The sequence below is a fragment of the Ovis aries genome, chromosome 4 (assembly GCF_016772045.2).
Source record: "Ovis aries strain OAR_USU_Benz2616 breed Rambouillet chromosome 4, ARS-UI_Ramb_v3.0, whole genome shotgun sequence".
Lineage (NCBI taxonomy): Eukaryota > Metazoa > Chordata > Mammalia > Artiodactyla > Bovidae > Ovis > Ovis aries.
The window spans coordinates 51,571,016-51,598,092 of NC_056057.1; the positions used below are offsets into that span (position 1 = coordinate 51,571,016).

The 27,077-nt window shown below is 40.2% G+C and overlaps 1 protein-coding gene and 1 gene segment (V, D, J or C); one reads left to right on the forward strand and one right to left on the reverse strand.

Annotated features, from left to right (window-relative positions):
* The window catches only part of STARD3NL (STARD3 N-terminal like), a 77,094-nt gene extending 62,435 nt beyond the window's left edge, over nucleotides 1-14,659 (forward strand). For both annotated transcript variants that reach the window (XM_012176754.4, XM_042248567.2), the window contains one exon: nucleotides 10,011-14,659. The gene's annotated coding sequence lies outside the window, so the exon portion shown is untranslated. The remainder of the gene's footprint in view (nucleotides 1-10,010) is intronic.
* LOC101108647 (T cell receptor gamma constant 2-like) lies at nucleotides 1,371-26,475 on the reverse strand. The segment is given in 8 exon segments: nucleotides 1,371-1,971; nucleotides 4,972-5,013; nucleotides 5,298-5,345; nucleotides 5,875-5,934; nucleotides 11,518-11,847; nucleotides 16,489-16,541; nucleotides 25,927-26,230; nucleotides 26,317-26,475. Coding segments are annotated over 8 exon segments (1,056 nt in total).
* Between the last annotated feature and the right edge of the window lie 602 nt (nucleotides 26,476-27,077).

Genomic DNA, 27,077 nt, shown 5'->3' on the forward strand with positions numbered 1-27,077 from the left:
CATGGTAGCTGTGCTATAGTTGGAAAGGACTGGACCAAACTGATGTCTGCCTTCCTCCCACCTCAGAAATGCACCTGGGCACCTAAAAGGCTTCCACGTGGATTCTGAGTACCCTGGGGTCTGCTGATTCTAGGGCAGGAGCTGGGGTGTCAGGATGCTCAGAGCACCATCCACCGTCTTGCTCGGTCTGAGACTCTCAGTCCAGTTCATTATACTCCCGAAAGAACAGTTACTAACCTAGACACTCGCAGAGTCAGGCAGAGTTTCCATAGTGTTGATAACAGAGGGAGAAGCTATGGTGATTCCAGAGAATATACGTAAGGAGAAGGCAGACGCACCTGCAAGTCCTTAAGAAAATTCTCATGGACTCTTTGGAGGAGGCCTTTAGCAAAGAAGCAATGCATGTTCTGTTTTGTTGGGGTTTGTTTTGTTTTTCCCAGTAGCAAATGAGTCAAGGGAAAGCCACAAGATCCTAGGAAACAAAATATGGGCTCTGAGATCTTCGAGACCTGGCTCTAAATGACTATTACTTGCAAAAGAGTGACCGCGAGCAGAATACTCAATCTCTCCAATCTGTAAACTATCGACTTTAACTGTACCTTCCTCCAAGGGCTCTTATACAATTAATGGGATTCCTGGTGAATTGTTAAAACTGAGTCCCTCAAGATGAGTCCAACTTGTCCGCAGGGGCATGAGATTACAGGTGATTCTTGGCAGTTCCGTGTATGTGTAGCATCTACCGACTTGCAGTAGAGCTACAGACCGTAGATGCTAACATTGCTGAGGGCGTGCATGGTCCAAGCATCACTAACATATCTGCTCCTCATGTTCCAGGAGACAGAGCTGTAACTCTGTTACACAGATGTGGAAATGATGGTACTGAGAGTTCACATGGCTACCTGAGGTCACACAGATACCAATACAGACCCAGGGTTCAAATCCAGGCCCTCAGGGGTCAGAGTCTTCATGCTGTACCCTCCACCCAGTGCCCCTCTGGTGTTGGTGCAGTTCTCATGGGGTTAATGTGAGGAGCAGGAGGCAGTGCTTATGAGGCACTACTACGGATCTGAACACACACAAGTGCAAGTCATGCTGGTGTCAGTCACACTGTTGCCATAGGAACATCTCAAACCAATGAGTCTGAATCTGGTGACTTTGAAAGAGAAGGAACCGGGCACCTTCTTTTGGCTGTGGGTCCCCTTGGAGCCAGTGCCCCAAAGAGAGCACCATGACCACAGTCACAGGGAAAGACCTAGAAATGTGGTGTTGGCCATTATTATAAGCAGAACTGAATTTGATATCACTGTTGTCCTGCTGTTTCTCACCTTGATTAGATTTCGTGAAATTAAAGTACACAGACAAAAAGGGACTTTTGATTTCTTTTTAAAAATTTATTGTGCTTATTGTGAAAATCAAAGTACAGGATTCAAGTAGCAAAGCCAGCATCTCCAGGGTGTGTGACAGGGAAGATCAGAGCCGTGGTCTCGGTGGAGGTGCTCAAGGAGGAAACAGGGAACTGCCCGCTGTGTGTGCTCAGAGGGGCATGAGGACTTGGGGGTGCAGAGGAGCTGATGAGGTTGTGGGGAAAGTGGTGGGGGAGGCTCCCCTGGACTAGCCCTGGGCCGTGCCTTTGAGTCATGGCAGAATTCCTTGTTACAGAGGAAAACCGTCTGCCCAGTGGTTTGAAAAACCCTTACACAATGATAGAAATTACACACAACATCTGAAATAACCCAAACCCAGAAAGCAAGCCTGGCTAGGTCTGTAGTAGAGAGTTTCTGGGACAATAGGTGAAGAAGGGAAATTGGTCCCTTTGCTGTCCCCTGTGTCACGAGCTCTTCCCATCATGGCAGACACCTGTTCTCCTAAAAACACAGCAGGAGGTGGTGACAAAGTAGATGGCACTCTTGAGGAGGAGGAGGAGGTAGGTGTAGTAAGCAGAGTTGTACGCCAACTGCAGCTCCACGGTATCTAGGAGGAGCCATGTGATTATTACCCATTCTTTCAAAAGGATAGGGCACACTTCCTAACACTGTGTGTGTGTGTTAGTCACTCAGTCGTGTCCGACTCTTCGCACCCCCATGGACTGTAGTCTACCAGGCTCCTCTGTCCATGGGGATTCTCCAGGCAAGAGTACTGGAGTGGGTTGCCATGCCCTCCTCCAGGGGATCTTCCCAACCCAGGGATCAAACCCAGGTCTCCCGCATTGCAGGGAGATTTTTCACCATCTGAGTCACAAGGGAAGCCCAATAAGAGGTGTGGTCACAATTATTTACTTATGATCGTCTACATTAGCATGACACCCCTGTAACACCAAACCCTAAGGTAAACATTTATCATCACAACCACCACCACCAGGACAGCTCAGAATTCAGCTCACAGTTCAAGTCAACAACCTCAGCTAAATTCACTAGAACCTTCCAAAATATTAAAAAGTATGGTTATATTTTTAATGGAGTCCAGTAGGGAAAGTCATTTGTGATAAATTGCTTTCAGCATTTTCTTCACCCTTGCCATATGTCTAAAAAATAACGAGTAATATTCATTAACCACTAGCCAAATGCTAAACACTTTTCTGAGAGCTTTGCATGCAAATTTTTAATCTTATTTAATTTTTACGATAACCTGTAAGATCATTATTTTCAACCCCCATTTTACAAATAAACTGAGGACAGAGAGGAGTAATTTGCCTGACGTCACACATTTAGAAAGTACCAGGAACCACATTTCAGTCCCAGCGGCACGATTTTAATGAGCACATTCTTAGCTGTCATGTAGTTCTGCATCTCCACATTCAGTGCATACCCCAGACCTTTGATATTTGGCATAAATATCAAGTCGAATCACGGGTTTGGAAGGATCTGATGGATTACACCTTGTGCATCAGTGAGATTACGATCAGGTTATGATCTGTGAAATTTGGTGGCGTCTACAGTGGGTGGGGCAGGGTGTGGTAAAGTGAACATTGTGCAAAATGGAAGAGAGGGGTTAGCCCAATTCTCAGAAAGTTTAGGCGCTCATGCCTCAGTCACCTGTCTGTCCTATCTCTCATCATGGCTGTGATGCTATAGGCTAATTGCGTTTACTCTCCTTTGAAGTTTTACAAGAAATATATGATGTCAAGGAATAATTAACAACAGTGATGATGGATCTGACTTGGCTAAATGAACCACAAGGCTGAAGTCTGTTCCTGTGGAAATTTCTCTCTTTATAGAGTCAGAACTCCAAAATCACTAGTATATGGTGTGTGTCAGGTCAGGTGTTAGCTGAGTTTCAGGCCTCCTGACACATTGGGAATGAAAAAGGGATCAGCAGGACCGGAGCCAGTGCTTCTAAATTCACTAAGAACCTTCATGCAGGGAGAAGGGGCCACCAACTAGTACTGATCCTGTGCCAGCTAAATGGATACCCTATGGAGACATTCCACATAGGTGACCTTGTCTCTGTAATAACTGAAAGTGAAAGTGTTAGTTGCTCAATCATGTCTGACTCTTTGCGACCCCATGGACTGTAGCCCACCAGGCTCCTCTGTCCATGGAATTTCCCAGGCAAGAGTACTGGAGTGGGGTGCCATGCCCTTCTCTAGTTGATCTTCCCAACCCAGAGATCAAACCCGGGTCTCCCACACTGCAGTCAGATTCTTTACTGTCTGTGCCACCAGGGAAGCACTCCCCTTCGATTACTGAGTTAGGTGTAATTGTTCCCTGTTGGCAGGTGAGGATTCTGTTGTTTAGCGATATAAGTAATATACCCACATTAATGCAACCAAAGAACTGTAATCTGTGATAGTTGGAAGCCCAGGCACTTACACCCCTGGCCAGATGTCCACTGTGTCAAGGCCTTGGTTTTTGGATTTCTTACTCTATATCAGGGTCTTAGAGGAGGGATTCAAATGTCCTAGGTTGAAATTCCAGATCTAGCTGTGAGACTTGGTACAAGGGACTTAATTAATTTTAGCTCATTGCCCTCATCTGTAAAATGGGGGGAAATTAATATGTTTTTTCCAGTGGTCATGTATGGATGTGAGAGTTGGACTATAAAGAAAGCTGAGCACAGAAGAATTGATGCTTTTGAACTGTGGTATTGGAGAAGACTCTTGAGAGTCCCTTGGACTGCAAGGAGATCCAACCAGTCCATCCTAAAGGAGATCAGTCCTGAATGTTCATTGGAAGGACTGATGTTGAAACTGAAACTCCAATACTTTGGCCACCTGATGCGAAGAGCTGACTCATTGGAAAAGACCCTGATGCTGGGAAAGATTGAAGGCAGGAGGAGAAGGGGATAACAGAGGATGAGATGGTTGGATGGCATCACCAACTCAATGGACATGGGTTTGGGTGGACTCTGGGAGTTGGTGATGGACAGGGAGGCCTGCCATGTTGTGGTTCATGCGGTCACAAAGAGTCAAACATGACTAAGCGACTGAACTGAACTGAACTGAATATATGCCCTCTTAGGAGCTTTATAAAAATCATACTTAAAATACATGAGAGACATAGTATAAAGCTGTCTGTAAGAATATGAAACTCTCTATAAGCATCAGTTTATGTTATTAGGTACTAGCAACAACCAAAGACTCAACATACATAAAAGCAACTTGGTATCGTTTTTGCATAGTCACTATAATCAAAAGCTGCACAATTGAGTGAAGCCCATTGTTGAATAATTCAGAGCCTATCACTGCATCCTCTGATTGAGAGTCATCTCACACCAAAACCAGTGTTTATTGTGTTAAGATGACTCTTACAGAATGTTGGATTTACTTAAAATATGTGTAGCCTAAAATATATAGACAGTGTAACAGAATATATAATAGACTTACTTAAGATTTCCTTATAGACCATGTAGCAGTCTATTTTGCAATATCCAGACTTTCTGATTTTCTACCTTAAACCATGTTCAAAAGTTTAATTTATCTAGAGGAAAAAAGTGCTATAACATGACATAAAGGCAAATACAGACAAAACTTACTGTTTTCATCTTTCAGACATGCTTTTGTAGAATCGGTGACTTCTAGAAGAGAAAATAGTAGTCAATTGTTCATACGTACTATTTGATACATGATATATATGTATATGTATGTTTGTGCATATGTATATATGTACACAATACACACACACACATATAAAATCTGCCAATAGAGACAGGAGAGATACTGATCAAATGTATGAATCTTAAAGTTTCAGAAATAATTGGTCTTTCCTACCATAAACCAGGAAAATTCAAAAGGTAATTTCATCAGGAGGAAAGGAAAATGCTATAGGATGACATGAAGGCAAATATATACAAAAACTTACCACTTTCACCTCTTGAACAAACTTTTGTAAAATCAGTATCAGTGACTTCTAGAAGACATGAGAGCAAATATTAATCAATTGTTCACGCCCATTATGACAGTGTGTGTATGTATGTATATATAAGTGTGTAATATATATATATATATATATGTATATATATATATATAATGTGCTGAGAGACAAGTCAGTCGGTTCTTAAAACTATGAAAACTTTTAGCATCACCATTCCAGATATTTGTTCTTTTCTACTTTTAGCCAAAGAAATTCAAAAGAAGTTAATTAATCAGAAGGGAAAAAAATACTACAGCTTAACATAAAGGTGTAGGCAAGCCTGCTAAGACGCTCCAGTCATGTCCGACTCTTTGAGACCCTATGGACTGTAGCCCTCCAGGCTTTTCTATCCATGGGATTCTCCAGGAAAAACTACTGGAGTGGATTGCCATGCCCTCCTCCAGGGGATCTTCCTGACCCAGGGGTCAAACCCATGTCTCCTGTGGCTCCTGCATCACAGGCAGATTCTTTACCACTGAGCCACCAGGGAAGCCCAACATAAAAGCAAACATACACAAATACTTACCACTTTCATCTTGCAAACAATCATCCGGAGGCTCAGTAGTAGCGACAACTGGGCTGAAAACTACAATAAATGAGAGAAAGTATTGTCAGTTATTCATGTTCATTATTTGACAGTGTGCATGTGTGTTTATATGTGTATGTGTAACATATATATGTATGTATGCATGTAGCATATATATATATATTATATATATAATCTCCTGACAGATTAAAATACGAGCTCTACAAATCCAGAAATAGTTCATCTGACACTATGTAATTCAGTAGGTCTAATTCATATATTGTTTCCTACACATGACAATGTCTGTCCAAAATACAATTTCAAGAAATATTTGCAGAAAGGCAAACAGAAAAAGTGGCTGCTCTACATCTTCAGCGTCCACTGCTGACATGAAAAGGTGTTCCCAAGATGAATACATCCAATCCTAGAATCTGCAACAGAATCCCACGTTCAAGGGAGTCTGGCTCAGGTAAATTTCCCTTCTAAGCAAAGGAAAGCAGTCACACCTTTTCATATCACACATGTTCTCAGTATCCCTGACTCATCCACGTGATTTCTGCATTTGTGGTGTTTGTGAGCATAATGAAAACAGTATTAATAAGGCTAATAGCTAGTGAGCAACTATAACTAGCTTAACTACTTAACATGTGTTACCTTCTTTAATCTTCCAATGACACTGGAGTGAAGTATATTTTGGAGGATTCCATGTTACAAAAGAAGAAATAAGGATCAGAGGGAAAGTGACTGACAGAGAGTTGTACCAATGGTACCAGTGATGGCAGAGCCAGCTTTCAAAGGATCATTGTGAGAGATTAAATGAGACAGGGCCTGTGTAAAGTACTTTGTAAATAAGCCACAGAAAGAAAGTAACCAATGAACAACAGAATTCTACTACTGTAGACACTAAAAGCATCTTCTTTTCCAGATATCTTAATTATTCTTATCAGTGACCTCATTTATTATAGGAGGTCAACATTTCAGTGCAATTCCAGGGATAGAAAATTCCAGATACAAAAAAAAATCAGCCAAATTGCATTTATAGTTTTCTGACTCGATAAAACTTGAAGTAAAAGCTGTACTTATCTACAATGTTAAAAGGCGAACATACAAAGATAAATATTTTTAAAAAGAAAATGGATCCAGGAAAACAGAGTCACAGTGGTTGTTTGGCTTATTCCTTTTCTTCTGGATATGTTCTTATCCATATAGATTTGGTTCTGATATGCTATTTTATGCCCTCATCGAGATCAGTTTTCACTATAAAAAATGAATGTGAGGTGTAAAGGCTTTGCAGTAAATGCCAAGAGTGAAAATATTAATATAATCATCCTCAAGAACTGACCTTAATGTGTCTTAAAACTCTCTGGGACTTCCTTGATGGTACAGTGGATGGGAATCCATCTGCCAATCCAGGGAAATGGTTTCAGTCTCTGGTCTGAAAGATTCCACATGCCACAGGGCAACTAAGCCCACGCCCCACAACTACTTAGCCCGTGCTCCATAGCACAAGAAGCATTGCAATGAGAAATCCAAGTACCCCAAAGAGTAGTCCCCACTGACTGCAACCAGAGAAAGCCTGCACATAGCAACAAAGACCAGGACAACCAAAAAAATTTTTAACTTTACTTCTTTTGCTTGCAGTGACTATATTCATTAAAGATGAACAAGCCTCTTGTTACTATGAATTGATTGAGATGAAAAAATGAAAAGTTTCAGCATAAACTGCAGTGTATACTAAGCCCTGTTTCTCAGTCAAGATTGGTCAAAGAACTTGGACCTGATAGTTTTCTATCTCTTCAAAAATCACTTCATGATTTGTGCTTCCAAGTGGATATGATAGAATTCCAGCTGAGCCATTTCAAATCCTAAAAGATGATGCTGTGATAGTGCTGCATTCAATATGTCAGAAAATTTGGAAAACTCAGCAGTGGACACAGAACTGGAAAAGATCGGTTTCACTCCAGTCCCAAAGAAGGGCAATGCCAAAGAATGTTCAAACTACCGCACAATTGCAATAATTTCACGTGCTGGAAGGGTCATGCTCAAAATCCTCCAAGCTAGGCTTCAACAGCACATGAACCAAGAAATTCCAGATGTTCAAACTGGATTTAGAAAAAGCATAGGAACCAGAGATCAAATTGCCAATGTACGTTGGATCATAGGAAAAGCTAGAGAATTTCAGAAAAACATCTACTTCTATGCTAAAACCTTTGTGTGGATCATAACAAACTGTGGAAATTTCTTAAAGAGATGGGAATAGCAGACCACCTTACCTGCTTCCTGAGAAACCTGTATGCAGATCAAGAAGCAACAGTTAGAACTGAATATGAAACAATAGATTGATTCCAGATTGGGAAAGGGGTACATCAAGGCTGTATATTGTCACCCTGCTTATTTAACTTAGAGCTGCTTATTTAACTTAGAGGTGGAGTATGAAATGTGGCACGTGAAATGCCAGGTTAGATGAAGCACAAGCTGGAATCAAGATTGTCAGGAGAAATATCAATAACCTCAGATATGCAGATGACACCACCCTAAAGGCAAAAAGTGAGGAAGAACTAAAGAACTTCCTGATGAAGTTAAAAGAAGAGAGTGAAAAAGTTGGCTTAAAACTTAAAATTAAAAAAAAGAAGATCACGGTATCTGGTCCCATCACTTCATGGTATATAGATGGGGAAACAATGGAAACAGTGAAAGACTTCATTTTCTTGGGCTCCAAAATTACTGTGGATGTTGACTTCAGCCATGAAATTAAAAGACGCTTGTTCCTTGGAAGAAAAGCTATGACAAAACTAGATAGTGTATTAAAAAACAGAGATATTACTTTGCCAACGAAGGTCCATATAGTCAAACCTAGGTTTTTCCTGTAGTCATGTATGGATGTGAGAGTTGGGCTAAAAGGAAGGCTGAGCACCAAAGAATTGATGCTTTCAAACTGTGGTGTTGGAGAAGACTCATGAGAGTCCCTTGGACTGCAAGGAGATCAAACCAGTCAATCCTAAAGGAAATCAACCCTGAATATTCATTGGAAGGACTGATGCTGAAGCTGAAGCTCCAGTACTTTGGCCACCTGATGGGAAGAGCCGTGTCATTGGAAAAGACCCTGATTCTGGATAGAAGGCAGGACAGAAAGGGGACAAGAGGATGAGATGGTTGGATGGCATCACCAACTCAATAAACATGAGTTTGAGCAAGCTCTGGGAGATGGTGATGGACAGGGAAGACTAGCATGCTGCAGTCCATGGGGGTCGCGAAGAGTCAGACACAAGTGAGAAACTGAACAACAACACACTATTCTTGAAAGTGAAAGTGTTAGTCTCTCAGTCGAGTCCGACTTTCTGCATCCCTATAGACTAGCCCACCAGGCTCCTCTGTCCATGGGATTCTCCAGGCAAGAATATTGGAGTGGGTTGTCATTCTTTTCTCCAAAGTATCTTCCCAACCCAGGAATAGAATCCAATTCTCCTGCATTGCAGGGAGATTCTTTACCATCTGAACCACCAAGGAAGCCCATATAATATTCTTAACTTTTATCAAAAACAAGAAACTTCCCAAAAATAGCATTAGAAATTTACTAAAGAGTGGTTCCATCCCTGGGTCAGGAAGATCCCCTGGAGAAGGAAATAGCAACCCATGCCAGTATTCTTGCCTGGAGAATCCCATGTGTGGAAGAGCCTGGTGGGCTACAGTCCATAGTGTCGCAAAGAGTCAAAGAGTGACATTTACAGAAATGTCCTCTTTAGCTATATGGGCATGAAATCCATGGAAAACATTTATTTCAGAAATTAAGTGCCAAGTATCACACATGATAAAAGGGAACTTGTCTCCTTTTTGATAATTATCACCATGAGACTTACTACCCTTTTTATTTTTCCTTAATCCCAGAAAAGTTAAAACCTAATAGGACAGTTAGAACCATGATTATATTAAACTGCACTTAGCAAATTTGTTTATCATGTATTTCTTAGAGTAGAATGAATGGAAATAGAGATTTAGGGCAGTTTCTATAATCTTAGTTTTGATTAGCTTAATGAAAGAATATAAATAATAACAGTAGATGCATGAATAAATACACCCATTTATGTTTTAGAATGCAATTTTTTTGCTGACTTTATTTCATTTGCTCTTCATTGCAGTCCCAGGACAAAGCCAAGGCAAATGTTCAAGCTTGATTTGATCATTGGACAAACTAAGAATCAGAGAAGATAAAGACTTACTTCAGAAATTCAAACTAGTGCACAGCAAACATCTGTGCACATTTTATGTGCTTGGTTCCCACTGCTTAAAAAGGCTTCCTAACCACAGAGAAAAGCACAAAACGATTCCTCTGATGTGCACTCTGTGGCCTTTGGTCTGTTAGGTGAATTACTCAGAATGTTAAGCCCCGAGTCCAGTGAGTTAGAGGACCACTGTCTAGGTCAAGATAGACCCAGCACTTTGCCCCCCCTGTGTGGACATGTCTAACATCTGCTCACAGGGGCTGCTTTTGGGACATCATGCCTGGATCACGAGTGACCCTGAGACATCCAGAAAAGTGTATATTCTCTTGACTGCAGGGCATCCTCCCTAGGACAATAATTCACCCAAGTGTGTCCATCCACACATCCCTCCAGACCTAGCATGTGCTAGGGCTACAGTAAAAGTATCTTGAAAGACCTTTTCTAATGGCAAGTTATACATTCATTATGTACAGTGGGAATAAGTTTGCACACTTTAGTCTCACCCATCTTTAATTACAAATGTTAAATTCAAGGTAGTAAATAAAGTACAAATTTTAACTAAGACCATAATAAAACTGCAGCAATAAATTATTCTCTTCAGTTGGTCAAAAAGTTCTTTCAAGTTTTTTCATAACATCTTATGAAAAACCCAAATAAACTTTTTAGCCAACTCAATACTTTTTGTTGAACTGCAATCTGGTTTCCTCATAACAACATCATTGTGTCGTTTAATAACCCACTGTTTCTGACTTATACTTTGAGTAAAAGCAGGAGTAAGGTGAGAATGACTTTGCTTGGTGAGTAGAGCATTCCTGAAAGATATATAAATGTTCTTATTTCCTGATCAACCAAGACAATCAAAAGTGGAATCTCTTTTTGCAAATTTGTTGTGCACTAAGTTGCTAGACGCTTTCATATATTTTCTTTCATTTAATCCACACAAAGACCCTAAAATCATCATTGTGACTGTAACATTTTGGAAGATGAAACTGAGGCTAAGAAAGCTTAAAAATATTTTTTCTTTTTTGTTTTAATGTTCCCATGACTCTACTATTTTAATTCTAGTGGAAATTTCAGGACATTTATGCTACCATTAAACACAACAACATCTTAGAAAGATGTGTTTATTTGACTTGACAGAAAAGTTGGGGTATTGTCTTTGAAACACTGTGTTCTGAGAGGTTATTATTGTTTAGCTGCTAAGTTGTGTCTGACTCTTCTTTTGTGACCTTTTTTTGTGACCTCTGTCTGGAATTTCCAAGGCAAAAATACTGGAGTGGGTTTGTGTTTCCTAATCCAGGGGATCTTGCCAACCCAGGGCTCAAACCCATGTCTCCTGCATTGGCAGATGGATTCTTTACCACTGAGCCCCTAGGGAAGCCCAAAGGAGGTTATATTTATATTTATGTTTCTATTCACATACCTTCATTCACTGCAGGAAAAAGAATCTCTTGATCTTTTCCTCCTGCGTTTTTCTCAAGTCTGACGATACACATGTGCTCTTTCTTCATGGAGTTTTCTGTCACTGTCAGCCAGCTGAACTTCATGTATGTGTTATTGGTCTTCATGGTATTTCCCTGCTGGGATGGCAGAACTCTTTTGCCATTCTTCTCTTTCCAAGAAACCTTAATAACGTCAGGGAAAAAATTTTCCAGGAGACAAAGATATGTTGCAGTCTGTTGATGGTTGACCTCATTAATTGAAGGAAGAAAAATTGTGGGTTTGGGGACGATATCTGTAGGAAGGTTTTTATCTGCAGAGGGAGATAGAAAAGAATTTAAAATAGTTATTAGAGAAACACGGAGAACCATGGAATAAACTAGCGTGTAATAAAAGGAAGAAAACATGTCACTGAACTAGTGCTCGCCATGGTTTCCATTCACAGTAGATTGTGAGGGACTTACTATCCTTATTTTCAGTAGGAAGAGACGTTCAAGAGGTTATGTAACTTGACCAAAGTCACAGCTAGCGTAGTAGAACCTGGATCACACGTTGGCCTTTGTTCTTTTTCCATATGGTAAGATGAGGTATGAGTTTTATCTCCTTCCAAAATTCATGAACACATTTATTTTTTAACATCTCTTTTGTTCTATCATAGTGGAGCCTGTTTAAAGTGGATGGATAGGCTTCCCTAATGGCTCAGTGCTAAAGAATCCTCCTGCCAGTGTAGGAGACACACATTTGATCCCTGATCCGGAAGATCCCACAGGCCTCGAGCACCTAAGCCCCTGCACCACAACTACTGAGCCTGTGCTCTGGACCCCTGAAGACATGACTGCTCAGCCCTTGCGCGGCAACTCTGAAGCCCTGTGCCCTAGAGCCCAAGCTTCAAACAAGCGAAGCCACTGCAATGAGAAGCCCGCACTTCAGTGAAGAGTAGCCCCACTCTGAAAAGACAAAAGCCCATGTTACAGCAAAGAAGATGCAGCAAGGGCAAAAATTAAAAAAATAAAATTATGCTTAAAAATGAAGCGTTTGGGTGTGTGGTGGGAATGAGAATGGGGGAGAAGTCCGGGTAACTCTGATACTTTCTCTAGAGGTGAGAATCTTTGACTTTTTTCTTTTTGCAAACTTTTTATTTTATATTTGAGTATAGCTAATTAACAATGCTGTGTTAGTTTCAAATGTACAACAAAGTGATTCAGTTATACGTATACATGTATCTCTTCTTTTTCAAATTCTTTCCCCAATTAGATTGTTACAGAATATTGAGCAAAGTTCCCTTCTCTGTGCTATATACAGTAGGTCCTTGTTGGTTATCCATTTTAAATATAGCAGTGTGTATATGTTAGTCTCAAAGTCCCTAAATGTCCCTCCCTCCACACTTCCCCCCTGTAACCACAAGTTTGTTCTGTAAGTCTGAGAGTTGGTTTCTGTTTTGTAAATAATTTCAATTGTATCATTTCTTTTTAGATTCTACATATAAGAGATATCATATGATATTTATCTCTTTCTCTGTCTGAATTACTTCATTCAGTACGACAATCTCTAGGTCCATCCATGTTGCTGCAAATGGCATTGTTTCATCCTTTCTAATGGCTAAGCAATATTCCAGAACACACACACACACACACACACACACACACACACACACACACACACACACACACACACCGTATCTTCTTTATCCATTCTTCTGTCATCGGACACTTAAGTTACTTTCAGTTCTTGGATATTGTGAATAGTGCTGCTATGAACATAGAAGTGCTTGTATCTTTCCAGACCATGTTTTTCTCTGGGAATATGCCCAGGAGTGGGGTTGCAGGATCATATGGTAGCTCTATTTTTCGTCTCTTAAGGAACATCCCTACTGTTGTGCATAGTCACTGCACCAATTTGCATTCCCACCAACAGTATAGGAAAGTTCTCCTCTCTCCACTGCTTTCCCTTCCTATCCTGTTTTGTAACTTGTGCTCTCTTTGGCCACATAACTCATCCTCATGTTTTGCAACTCTGTGGAACTCCATTTAACTACCCTGGAATGAACCATATTTATCTTACTCTGTCAACAAAGGTCCATCTAGTCAAGGCTATGGTTTTTCCAGTAGTCATGTATGGATGTGAGAGTTGGACTATAAAGAAAGCTGAGCGCCAAAGAATTGATACTTTTAAACTGTGGTGTTGGGCAAGACTCTTGAGAGTCCCTTGGACTGCAAGGAAATCCAACCAGTCCATCCTAAAGGAGATCAGCCCTGGGTGTTCATTGGAAGGACTGATGTTGAAGCTGAAACTCCAATATTTTGGCTACCTGATGCGAAGAGCTGACTCATTTGAAAAGATCCTGATGTTGGGAAAGATTGAAGGCAGGAGGAGAAGGGGACAACATAAGATGAGATAGATGGTTGGATGGTATCACCAACTCAATTGACATGAGTTTGGGTAAACTCCGGGAGTTGGTGATGGACAGGGACAGGGAGGCCTGGTGTACTGCGGTTCATGGGTTCGCAAAGAGTCAGACATGACTGAGCGACTGAACTGAACTGAACTGATCTTACTTCTCATATAAATAAATGTCAGTAGGAAATTTATTTGTATTTTTAAACAATATACAGTCATTTTTTATAATGGGAATTAGTGTCCCTGTGTACTTGACAATCTGTGATGTTGAACTTACAGCTTCAAATGTGGATCACCTGCCTGTTTCTGAAGTGATGGGATTCTTCTGGTGGGTTTCTAATTTTATATAACATCTGACCTTCAGATCTGAAAACTTGCAGATTTTTGAGTGGAGGAGTTGATTGTGGGGGACTTGAATTTGGAAACAAAACAGCAATATTTCCAAAACTTCTATTAAAAATGTATAATTTTCTGGCATGTTTTATATAAACCTTATCAAGTAATGCATTTATCAGAATTTTGATTCACTTTAGAGAATGTTTACCAAAGCACAATTCTTTACCAATTTCTTTTGAAATTTCAAGTTTAAGCATGATTAAGAATGCCCAGTATTTTGACTCTGTATCTCCCCCAGTGTTAAATCTACCCTATAAGATTGATGAACTTCTTTAGAGTTCCATGGTTTACTGTGTTTTCACCTGCTAAATAAAGTATGCTACTGCTAAGTTGCCTCAGTGGTGTCCGACTCTTAGCAACCCCATGGACTGCAGCCCACCAGGCTCCTCCGCCCATGGGATTTTCCAGGCAAGAACACTGGAGTGGGTTGGCATGTCCTTCTCCAATGCGTGAAAGTGAAAAGTGAGTGAAATTGCCCAGTCATGTCCAACTCTTAGCAACCCCATGGACTGCAGCCTACCAGGCTCCTCTGCCCATGGAATTTTCCAGGCAAGAGTACTGGAGTGGGGTGCCACTGCCTTCTCCAAAATAAAGTATACATATAATTAAAAATTAAATGTATGCTTCCTGAATTTCTTATAGACATGATGTCAACATATATAACAAAAACATAGTTTATAAATGATCCCACTTAAATGCTGGAATGTTTCTTGATTATATATTTATGGTTAAAGTAATGGTTGGAATTATAAATGTTAAAACTCTTTCCAATTTATTTCCAAATGAAACACAAATACTTTACTCATATTCTCTTTGAGCTAGTTTAGAGTTGGTTTAATCATTCTGAGGGCAGTTTCTTAAGAACAGAAAAATTAAACTTCTCATTTGAAAAGAAAAAGAAAAAAATTTTTGAGAAGTTTTTACTCTGTAGCAAAATTCCTGAGTTTTCTACTAAAGAAGTAAGCAAACAGAGGTCATTTTAAAACTTACGTTGTAAATACAATTAGGTCTTAATGTGTTTAATTTTATACACCTTACTCATGGTGTAAATAGTATCTTATTGATTATAATAGTAAGATACTGTATATTTCTCCTATCACATACTTTGTTTTTATTGCTTAAGAGTACTATTTTTCCTTATATTCTATAAATTAATTACAACTATTTCACATTTAAATAAGCAAATTACATTATGACCTTTGCATCTGTATTTAATTGACTTCACATCATGATCATTTAATTTATGAATTAAAATTTTTCTGATAAATATGATCATGAAGCCCAAGTTTATTGGTTAAGGGCCAATAAATGTTTGTGTTAGAGATGATATCAATTAAGTGAAAGGATTCAGATGTAAAACATATAGAACAACAAATATAAAAACAAATACATTTTAACTTCATTTTTCTTGACAAATAGAAAGCAGTCTGTTAAAGAGAGACAAATACCTCCCAATTCAATTTTGTGTGTGTGAGTGGACAGTAAGATAACTTTTTGTTCAAGGAGTTAGAAGTACAACTGCATCCTCTGAAGAATTTCTCTTCTGTCAATATTTTGGCTGCAAACAACTCTCCTTCCTGAGTGCAGTTTTCCCTTTGCATTTGAATAGAGTGTGGATACACCTATCCAGCCCCGACGATGTGTTACACAGTGTGTCAGGGACACTACTGACAGTTTCACTGAATTCTCATACGATACCTGCTGGATGCATACGGCTATTCCATTTTGTGGATTCAGAAACTGAGGGCAAAGATAACTGACCAAGTGCTCATAAACAGGAAATGGTAGACTCAGACATCCTGATCTGATGACTCCAAAGCCAGGTTCTTTGAAAACACCCCTTTGCCATCAGGAAAGGAAATGTGTCAGCTCACAAAACTTACCTGTAATAACCAACTTTGGCCTTGAACCAAACACTTTCATGATGATCACATATATCCCTCTATATAAGTCCGCATGTTCAGAAAGCCAAATCCGACTATGTTTGTACACAGTTGTCTATGGTATGCTCTAAGGATTTGTTTTAATATCTTTCCTAAACTCCTACGTCTAATCACCATTCGCATTCCCATTTTCCCAAACATTTTAAACTATTATTCCAATTTGTTTCTTACCTTCCCTTCACTATCTTGACAAAAAATGCCCTTCTTCAGGTACTTACCTTGGACGAAAACTTTTGTTCCTCCACCAAAGATCATGTAGTTTAAATTCCACAGTGATTCAACCTGTGGCAAAAACTTTAGACTAATCTAGCTTGTCTGAGTTCTTTAAATCCTAGTGGAATCATGACAGCCTGGGATACAAGAGACCAAGTTTCTGGTCCTGATTCACTTTGCTCATAACAGGTTCCATGGCTGAGCTAATCAGGTAAATTAAAGCTTTCGGTGTCTGTTTATTTGAAAACATAGTGTAAAAAGCGTGAATCAGTTCGACATCCCTTTTAATGCTGAAGTGAGACCAACATGAAATAAGATTTGAAAAAGTGATTGTATTAAAAATGCTATGGAAAAGAAAGACCATAATAATTATTATTATCATTATTATTAGTGATTTCTTATTACTAGCTGATTGTGTGCTCCAACATAATATTCTAATATCATGGGACCAGGGCTTGCCCTTACTGATGGGAATTCAGTGTTTTGGGGTTGCAGCTGAGTCTATGGCAATTAACTGAAGATTCGTTCCTTTGTTTGCTTTCTGCTATGTTCCACATGTCAGGAATTCTTAACGCCATTGTCATAGGGCACGTGCTTTTCATACACACACCTTAAAGGCAATTGTTTGTCTAGTCTTACCCACTGTATTTCCAGGGTTAAGCAACTCAAAGGGAACATTGAACAAGTGAAGTCACTCAGTCGTATCTGACTCTTTGCCACCCCGTGGACTATAGCCCACCAGGCTCCTCCGTCCATGGCATTCTCCAGGCAAGAATACTAGAGTGGGTTGCCATTTCCTTCTCCAGGGGATCTTCCTGACCCAGGGATTGAAACCAGGTCTCCTGCATTGCGGGCAGACGCTTTAACCTCTGAGTCACCGGGGAAGCAATAAGGGAACATTGTCTAAAGCCTAATATGTATAGTCAGTATATGGAATTACTTCACTTTTGTTGTCCAAAACAAATGGTTTCCCCCTCCTGCCCAATCAACAGCACAATTAATGTTTTTCCAAGCTTTTACTAGGAATTTCAGCCTCAGACTGACTTCTCTCCAGCTCATGTGTAGAACTGAGCTTGCAACTCTTGGTCTTCAAGGCAAGATGATAAGAGAAATGGTAGGATGCCTGGTTCTCAAATCCTATTATTTTCATGTTGGGTTGTGAAAACCTTACCTGCCTGACCCTATCTGCTGAGGGTCACCATCTGTGAATGGCATTAAATGTTATGGTATCCATAGCATTGATGAACTGGTAGTATAAATGGGTTTGATTAAAGACCATTTCTTCCATTTTATAAAGTGGATGTTGAAGACTATATCCCATCTTTATTTCACTTTTCTCTTAACTTCTTGTATTTAAGTCCTTTTCTAATTTTATGTTGTAAGAACAAATCATATTAAAAATTTTGGTGTGCTTATTTTATCAGCTAATAAAAAGTATGTATTCCACCACCTTTTCATTTTTTTATTTTTTATATTCACTTTTTTAATTGAGCTAGAGCAGACACATAACTCTCCTACCCTTGAGCATTAAAATCTTAACCTGTGCTTTCTGCTAGAAGTCCTTTTCCCTCCTGCTTCCCTGAATGCCTTTGATCTTATTTCATGCCCTTCCTGTACATGGCATTTTCTATCTTAGGTCTTCACAAACAAATTTTGGAAACACGCAATTTAAATACACAGAAGCACTGTCTTCACACATGAGCAATAATACAAATTATAACCTATTACAAATTAAGAAGTCAATTAAATAATCCATTTAAAAGATCAAGCTACAGAGGAGTAAATGTTCAGAATATAAAAACTTAGACTTCATTTTTCTCACCTTATGTAATGGTCCAGACTCTGTCCTTTGGAATAAACAAGTCTCTACTGAATTACAATATTTGCCACAGTAACTTGTTATGTGACTTTAGGCAAGCACCTGAACTTCTCTAAACCTCAGTTATCTTATCTGTGGAATGGGAAGACAAGGATTCCTTTTGAGGAAAAGATAAGGCACTGAAACTACGTATCATGATGTCTGCTAAGTCGCTTCAGTCGTGTCTGACTCTGTGCGACCCCATAGATGGCAGCCCACCAGGCTCTGCCATCCCTGGGATTCTCCAGGCAAGAACACTGGAGTGGGTTGCCATTTCCTTCTCCAATGCATGAAATCATGACGTCTAGCCCTCAGTAAATAGTAGCTGATATTATTATTATTCTCTTTAATGGGATGATTTGGGGTCATTTTATCAAATTCTTTGGACAGATAAAATATATGAATTTTATAAGCAATACTTACTGTGGCAAATATTACATCATTTGAGAAAGAAACAAGTTCATCAATCCAAGATCTGTTGTTTCTCTGGTAGCCACAAGCCATTGAATATGAGCCCACTCAAGCCAGCATCTAGAATGCTTTTCCACTAGACTATAAGCTGTTTGAGTGTTGGGATTTGTTCTGTCTGTGTCTTGTTCACACTTCTGTCTCCAGCATCCACATAGAAACTGTCCTCAAAAAATGTTTGCTGAGAGAATGAGCAAGTGAGGATGTTCAACCATGCAGACTTTTTTCATGGACTTTGGAGCTGAGATGGCTTGAGCTCACAAATTCCATTACAGTGGTCCATTTCCAAGCAATGCAGCAAGAATTGTCATGACTGCTCTCAGCTTCCCTCTATGAAACTAGAGTATTAAGAAGTGGGATTTGCAAATGTTATATAGTCACTTATTATAAGAAATTGTGTTTGCACTGCTGTTAGGTCTTAGGTGAAAATCAGTAATACAGGTTTTAAGGTTATTGGGGAAAAACTATACAGAATAGAAAATTTAAAATGTTTCTCACTTAATAAACCATTTATAAGAAAAGGATTTTTTTTTTGTAAATTCCTTTACAAAAAAAACTTTACTGACATAAACTTTGCCAACAACTTTACTGACATAATGACATATTATGGTAACGGTGTAAGTATATTGAAACATAAATGAAACAATGAAACAGATATGGTCCTTAAAATATTTTAATATCTAGCCTGAGTCTATTGTGCATGTGTGTATGTTTGTGTGTGTGTATTCTAAAAGATGAATTTCAGTGGCTTACAACAGGAAGTAGCTTTGTTTCCATGCACATCCATATACAGTGACCACTAGCTGCAAAATTGCTCTTTGCATGCTGAGGGCAAGTATGTGGCAGTCAGATAAGGGGGGTTGTAAGTTTTATTTTTATTCTTTCTGAAAAGCAGCTATCAGTCTTTCATGATAAGGTAAAAATAGAAAAAAGTTACTTACCACAGGGAGCTACTATGAGCTTAGTTCCTTCTCCAAACATCTTCCAACCTGAGCTGTCACACTGGTTCAGGCTCCTACAGTGAGCTCAGCCTTCTCCTACCTTCATGAAGTGACTAGCAGTTTAACAACTTTGGGCTGGCAATTTGACCTTCTGAGTTCTTTTGGAAATCCTTGATAATGGGTTTTGTGGCATCTGATATTTTATCAGTTTTCCTCAGATCAGTGGGCCCAAATATCTGTTTTCCATGGTGGACTACGGAGAAGGCAATGGCACCCCACTCCAGTACTCTTGCCTGGAAAATTCCATGGACAGAGGAGCCTGGTGGGCTGCAGTCCATGGGGTCGCTAGGAGTCGGACACGACTGATCAACTTCGCTTTCACTTTTCACTTTCATGCATTGGAGAAGGAAATGGCAACCCACTCCAGTGTTCTTGCCTGGAGAATCCCAAGGACGGTGGAGCCTTGTAGGCTGCTGTCTATGGGGTCGCACAGAGTCGGACATGACTGAAGCGACTTAGCAGCAGCAGCAGCAGCATGGTGGACTAATCATTGACAATACTGATTAACAATGAAAAGGATAAAAGCAGGAAAAGAAGAGTTTGACGCTAGTAGGTTAACCACTTGTTCTGCTTTCCCATATTTCCAGGAAGAGTATTCAAAGAATTAAGAATTTTTAAAACAATTTCCAGGTGTTCATCTGTGTTGAAACTGCTTGGAGTTCACATCAAAGGAAAAGCTCTTCCGTTCTCACAAACACCAGGGCTGCTCAGTTAGTGATTTGGGGATATATTTCTGAAAGGAGGAAACTCTTCAGTAACTGAAAATGCAGATTTGCCAATTCAAGTGTACTTGAGCAATGTGGACAAAGTTCTCCATTCATTGAGTAACATAATTCTATTTTGGGGGAGGGAGAGTATTCTTGACTTACAATGCTGTTAGTTTCTAAAATGAAAACCAATAATACATATTTTGCAAATTATTGGAGAAAGGAGAAGGATATTTTTTTTTATCTTAAACAATAGAGAAAAGAAAATTCAGGAAAGTGTTTGGCTCTTAATAGACCATTTACAACAAAGTGATTCAATTATACATATATACTGCAAGGAGATCCAACCAGTCCATTCTAAAGGAGATCAGTTCTGGGTGTTCTTTGGAAGGACTGATGCTAAAGCTGAAACTCCAGTACTTTGGCCACCTCATGCGAAGAGTTGACTCATTTGAAAAGACTCTGATGCTGGGAGGGATTGGGGGGCAGGAGGAGAAGGGGACGACAGAGGATGAGATGGCTGGATGGCATCACCTACTCGATGGACATGAGTTTGGGTGAACTCCAGGAGTTGGTGATAGACAGGGAGGCCTGGCGTGCTGCAATCCGTGGGGTCGCAAAGAGTCGGCCACGACTGAGCGATTGAACTGAACTGACTGATGTATATACATATACATATTCTTTTCCAATATGTTTATTACAGGATATTAAATATAGTTCCGTGTGTTATACAGTAGGACCTTGTTGTTTATATATTTTATATATAATAGTTTGTATCTGCTTATCCCAAACTCCTAATCTATCCCATTCCCACCCTTTTCCCTTTTGGTAGCTATAAGCTTGTTTTCTGTAGCTGTGAGTCTGTTTCTGTTTTGTAAATAAGTTCATCTGTGTCATATTTTAGATTCCACATGTAAGTGATATCACACGGTGTTTGTGTTACTCTGTCTGACTTCATTTAGCATATCATATCTAGGCCCATCCATGTCACTGCGAATGGTGTTATTTAATTCTTTTCTAGTGCTGAGTAGTATTCCACTGTGTATATATACCACGTCTTCTTTATCCATTCTTCTGTCAGTGGACATTAGGTAGGTTCCATGTCTTGGCTATTGTAAATAATTGGTGCTATGAAATTTGAGTGCATACATCTTTTTGAATTATAGTTTTGTCCAGATATATGCCTAAGAATGAGATTGCTGGATCATATGGCAACTCTATTTTTAGTTTTTTAAAGAACCTCCATAATGTTCTCCACAGTGGCTGCAGCCACTTACATTCCCATCAACAGTGTAAGAGGGTTCCTTTTCTGCACCATCTCTGCAGCATTTGTTATTTGTAGACTTTTTAATGATACATTCTGACCAGTGTGAGGTGAATCTTCATTGTTTTAATTTGCATTTCTGTAATAATTAGTGACAGGCAACATGATTCTTTACCACAATAATTAGAAATGAGAACACAAGTTCTGTGATGACTTATTATCTTTCATAGGATAAAAGAACAAATTTGTAGAATACTATTTTCCTTGAAATTATAGATTCTTTATTTAAACCAAAATTTGAGAGCTAAGGCCAGTTCTCTTATGATGAAAGAAGAAATGTCTTCCAGGCTGTTCTGTAATCTTAAGCCACTCAATTGGATAAAGAGAAAAATAAATCGTCAGAAATAACTGAATGCTCCTCTGAGCACAGATAAGCTGTCCATTTGCCAGGAGAGAGACATGACCGACCCTGATTTCCCCAGTCCGCTCCAGACCCACCCTGTCGTTGTTAAATCCCTTATGTATCAAGCACAGTGCCTTCCCTATGGAGATAAATCTATATGATCGATATTATTGGTACAAAAGAAAAATGTTAAAATAAACTGTAATTCTTTAATATAGTGTTTACACTATATTTTCAAAACCAGTTATACTCACTAGCTCCTTTTATGTAAATGATGGTATTTTGAACCAAGAAACAAGTCTCCACAGAGATGAGGATGTAACATAAGGATGGATGATCAGGTAGAGAATGATAGAGCTGGAATGCAAACATTTCTGTAATACCAAGTGCCCACAGTGTGCTACAAAGGGAATAGGGAATCATTCAATACTGCTTTCCATTCTTTTTAAAACAATTTTTAGTTCCTTTTGGAATATAGTTGATTAACAATGTTCGGTCAGTTTCAAGTGTACAACAAAGTGATTTTAATTCTAATTTTGCCTATTACCTGCTTGATTTATTTGCTATCTAACACTCCGTGTTCTAACTCTGAAAATGTAGTAAGAACACCTATGTCTCACATCATTATAAGGAAGACGCGTAGCACAATTCAGACATAGCACAGGAGTTCAGTGGATCCATGACCTGGATCTCTTTCTTCTCTGCTCCTTCTCTTTTTGGAAAGAGGCAGATCACAGAGATACCACTGAGGGGACCTAATGTGGACTGGGGTACACCCTTTGCATCCCCTTAATTCCTTGACTTGAATGATATCATTGGTATCTCCTGACAGAAGACTTCTCTGTCATAGGGTGCTAGAGATTTCAGCCTTGCCTCCCAGTATGCACTCTGTGATGGAGCTTCATGGTCAAGGCTGTGGCGCAGCCACATCCGTCTAATGCGAGCAAGGAAGGAGCTGACTGTAAATGTCCTATTTTTTCTGTGCCAAAGAGGTATGGAAAATTAATGTCAGAAAAGTTCGATTCAAAAGTTAATAACTATATACCAATAAAGATTTTAAAAGTTAGTAAAAATCTATTACTCTTCTACTCTATCACACTGCCCTCAATGAACATGACCTGGGGCATCAGCACAATATACAGCCATGCCTTTGCCATCCTACATCCCCCACTTTGAGAGAGACAGACTAGCTGAAATGCAGACGACTAGCTGAAATGCAGACGACTAGCTGAAATGCTTCCCAAAGTAAGTGACAGTCTTGGGGCCATTTCTTTCATCCTGGCAGTGATTACCCTGAAAATGAGATGACCCAAGAAAGATATACGCTAGGTTTCTAAATATGTCTCAGTAGGATTTTCATGCAGAAAAGAGCTCTATCACTGTGGAGGTTGCAACTGACATTAAGTGGTATAATTCCAAGAGAGAGACATTTTGGAACGGTTATATTCTGTTTTAGACCTGAGAAAACTGGTGCCTAAAAGCGTGAAGATCTTGCTCAAGGTCACAGAGCTCATAAGGGAAAAGCTGGAGTCAGTGAGGGGTGAGAATAGGGTTCACGCCATAGTCGAGGTTCACAGCAGAGGCACTGGGCTGTCTCTTCCCAGGGACTGTGGACCATGTACTAATAGCTCTGTAAGGACACAGGTGACGAGCTGGTTCTTCTTGTCGGCCACATTGTCACCAGTTCAAAAAATTCACTCTCTGTGGAGTCAGGCATTGGTGTGGCTGCAAGAATAGGAAAGAGTTGTATTAGCAAGATGGGGAAGATGAAGCAAACGAACATGAAACAGAGCTAGAGTAAGTTTCTGTCCCCTTTACCTCCACCTTCTCTAACACATACCAGGGGATCTTAGCTTTGAATTAGGCCTTCAGTGAAGGGTTGGGCTCTTTCAGAAGGAAAGCATATATGAATTATACATTTCTTACCGCAAAATCAGAGCTCAGGGAGGTAGACAATGAGTTTAGGAATCTTTTATTAATTGTTTTACCATTGCTATTAGGCTGTACATAAACTTTGAATTTCCACTTGAAAAGGGTCTAAATTCAGCTTAAACTTCAAAAACATTTTCTTTCTCTCCCTCATGCAGCATCAAGGGCTTTCCTGTTTGGGGGTTGAAGAATCAGTGACAACAGGCTTTCTTTTTTTCTTCTTCTTGTTTTCATAAGAAGTTAGTGAATATAGTGATAAGTGATTTGTGTGATTTTGCTATAAATGCAGAGATCAGAGGCATATACTTTTAGCTGTTCAGCCTCCTCATTTTATAGAAGAGAGCAGAGTAGCCAGAGATTCACTCAAAATTCCATCTGTGGTGACATTCAAGGAGACATGTATAACAGGATATTGAATATAGCTCCCTGTGCTATGCAATAGGACGTTTTTGCCAATCCATTCTGTATATAATAGTTTGCATCTGCTAATCCCAAGCTCCAGTCCTTCCCTCCCCCACCCTCCTTCCCCTTGGCAACCACACGTCTGTTCTCTCTGCCCCTGAGTCTGTTTCTGTTTCATAGATGGGTTCCTTTGTGCCATATTTCAGATTCCACATATGTGTGATATAAAAGGGTGTCTCTCTTTCTATTTTTAACTTACTTCACTTAGTATGATAATCTCTGGTTGTATCATGTTGCTGCAAATGGCATTATTTTATTCCTTTTTATGACTGAGTAGTATTCCATTGTGTATATGCACCACATCTTCTTTATTCATTTATTTGCTGATGGAAGTTTAGGTTGTTTGCATGTTTGGGCTATTGTGAACTATACGTCAATGAAAATAAATTAAATTAAAAAAAAACAACAACAAAGAGAAGTGTAAAGCAGAGAACCTGATGTCTCATCCAGGGTTAACTTCATCACCATGAGGATTTTTATCAACTCAAACCCATGAGTGCCAGGCATGCCGATAGATGAGGACACTGAGACATTGCCAATATTGTTTCCTGGGCTACTAACTGCTGTCTCTTCCCCCACAAAATGGTAACAATGGGTGAACAACTTAGAGACTGGAATCAGGCATACACTTCCAGGCTCAGCTTTCAAATATTTTGTGGCAGATCTAGACAGTCCTTCACCCATTGAAACCATTTATGTGACATTTTATCTGTGCATCCTTCATGGGAAATGGTTGGATTTTTATATTTTCAGTCAATACCAGAGCTGTCCGTTAGAAATAAATGTGAGTCACCAATTCAAGCCATAGATGAAAATGTTTTGGCTTCTGCATTAAAAAAAGGACACTTAAAATGAATGTTAGGACTATTTTTACTTAGTCCAAGATATCCAAAATATTTCAACAGTAAGTCAATATAAAAATAAGTAAGGAGATATTCCACTTTTTTTTTCCGTGACTATCTTCAATGTATAGCTTGTGTTGTAGACATACAGCCCATCTCAGCTTGGACTCTTGAACTAAATACACTTCAAGGGCTCAATAGCTGGATGTGTTTAGTAGCTGGTGGATTGAGCAGCCCAAATTTTCCTCCAAATGCTCCAAACAAGCTGAACTGGATGATCTTTGGAAAAGTCCCTGCCACCTGCACAGCTTTTTACCCAGGTCAGCTTCAGCTCCCATCAGATTTTATCTGCAGAAGCCCTAGAGTAGGGGGAGTCATCAGGATACTGAGAGATCACCCCGAGGCAACCTAAGGGACCCGGAGGCGGTGGCAGTTGCCAGGTCTGGGCGAGCAGTGGGTCTCAGTGCTTTTTGTGCAGATCCCGGGGCTGCGCACACTGCTGTGCCGATCCCCAGGCAGCACAGTAGTACAGTCCCTCGTCGCTCTTCGCCAGCTTCCTCAAGGACATGGTGCAGCTCTTGCCATCCCCGCCGCGGGCTGCGCTGACTTTATCACCTCCTAGGACTGAATCCCACTGCACATCCCGCTTGGACAAGGCTAGATAGAGAAGCCTCTCAGGGGCCTGGCCCTCCAGCTGGCGGAACCAGTGGACGTAATCCACAGACCTACTGACATGGCAAGGCATAGTCATAGCTCCACCCGCGGACCCCACCATCACGGACCGCTGTGACAGCCTGATCTCCTGCTGGATACCTGCAAGGGAGGAGATGAGGGCAGGTTGAGTCCGCAGCCTCCGGGTGCATCCCGCTCGGCCCACCGGGGAAGCCGCGGGGACTCACCTGGAACCATGAGGGCCCAGAGGAGGGCCAGGCGGCCTAGCACGGCTCTGCCCTCTGCCCCGAGGGAAAAGCCCATGGTGGTGGGGCTCAAGTTGCCCTGAGGCTCCACACCTGGGCGTGTGATGGAGGTCAGGTCAGGGTCTGAGTGGTGCTTCTCCCAGGCTCCCCGGGGGAACTGGTGAGAGAAATAAGGGAGGGGTGGAGGAGGGAGGAGCCAGAGGGAGGAGACAAGAGTCTGACCACAGGGTGAGGGGAGGAATGATAAACGAGAATGTTCTGAGGAACACTAACGAATATTGGTGGAATAATGAAATAGGAATATAGAGATCGGTGACTGGGCATCAAATATATTTTGGCAGTGTGCTAACTGATTTATGTTCATTGTTTTATTAAATTCTGAAACCTTGTGGGATAAATAATATCTTCGGTTTAGAAATGGGGAAAGCTGGGGCTATTTTATTTCATTTTGTTTTAACTTATTTTATAGTATAGTCGATTTAAAATGTTGTGTTAGTTTCAGCTGTACAGCAAAGTGACATATATATGTATATATATATTCTTTTTCAGATTCTTTTCCCATATAGTTGATTACAGAATATTGAGTAGAGTTCGCTGTGGTATACAGTAGGTCCTTGTTTATTTTATAGGTGGGGTGGTTTAGTCTCAAAGTTGTGTCCTTTGCTTTGCGACCCCATGGACTGTAGCCTACAAGGCTCCTCTGTCCATGGGGATTCTCCTGGCAAGAATACTGGAGTGGGTTG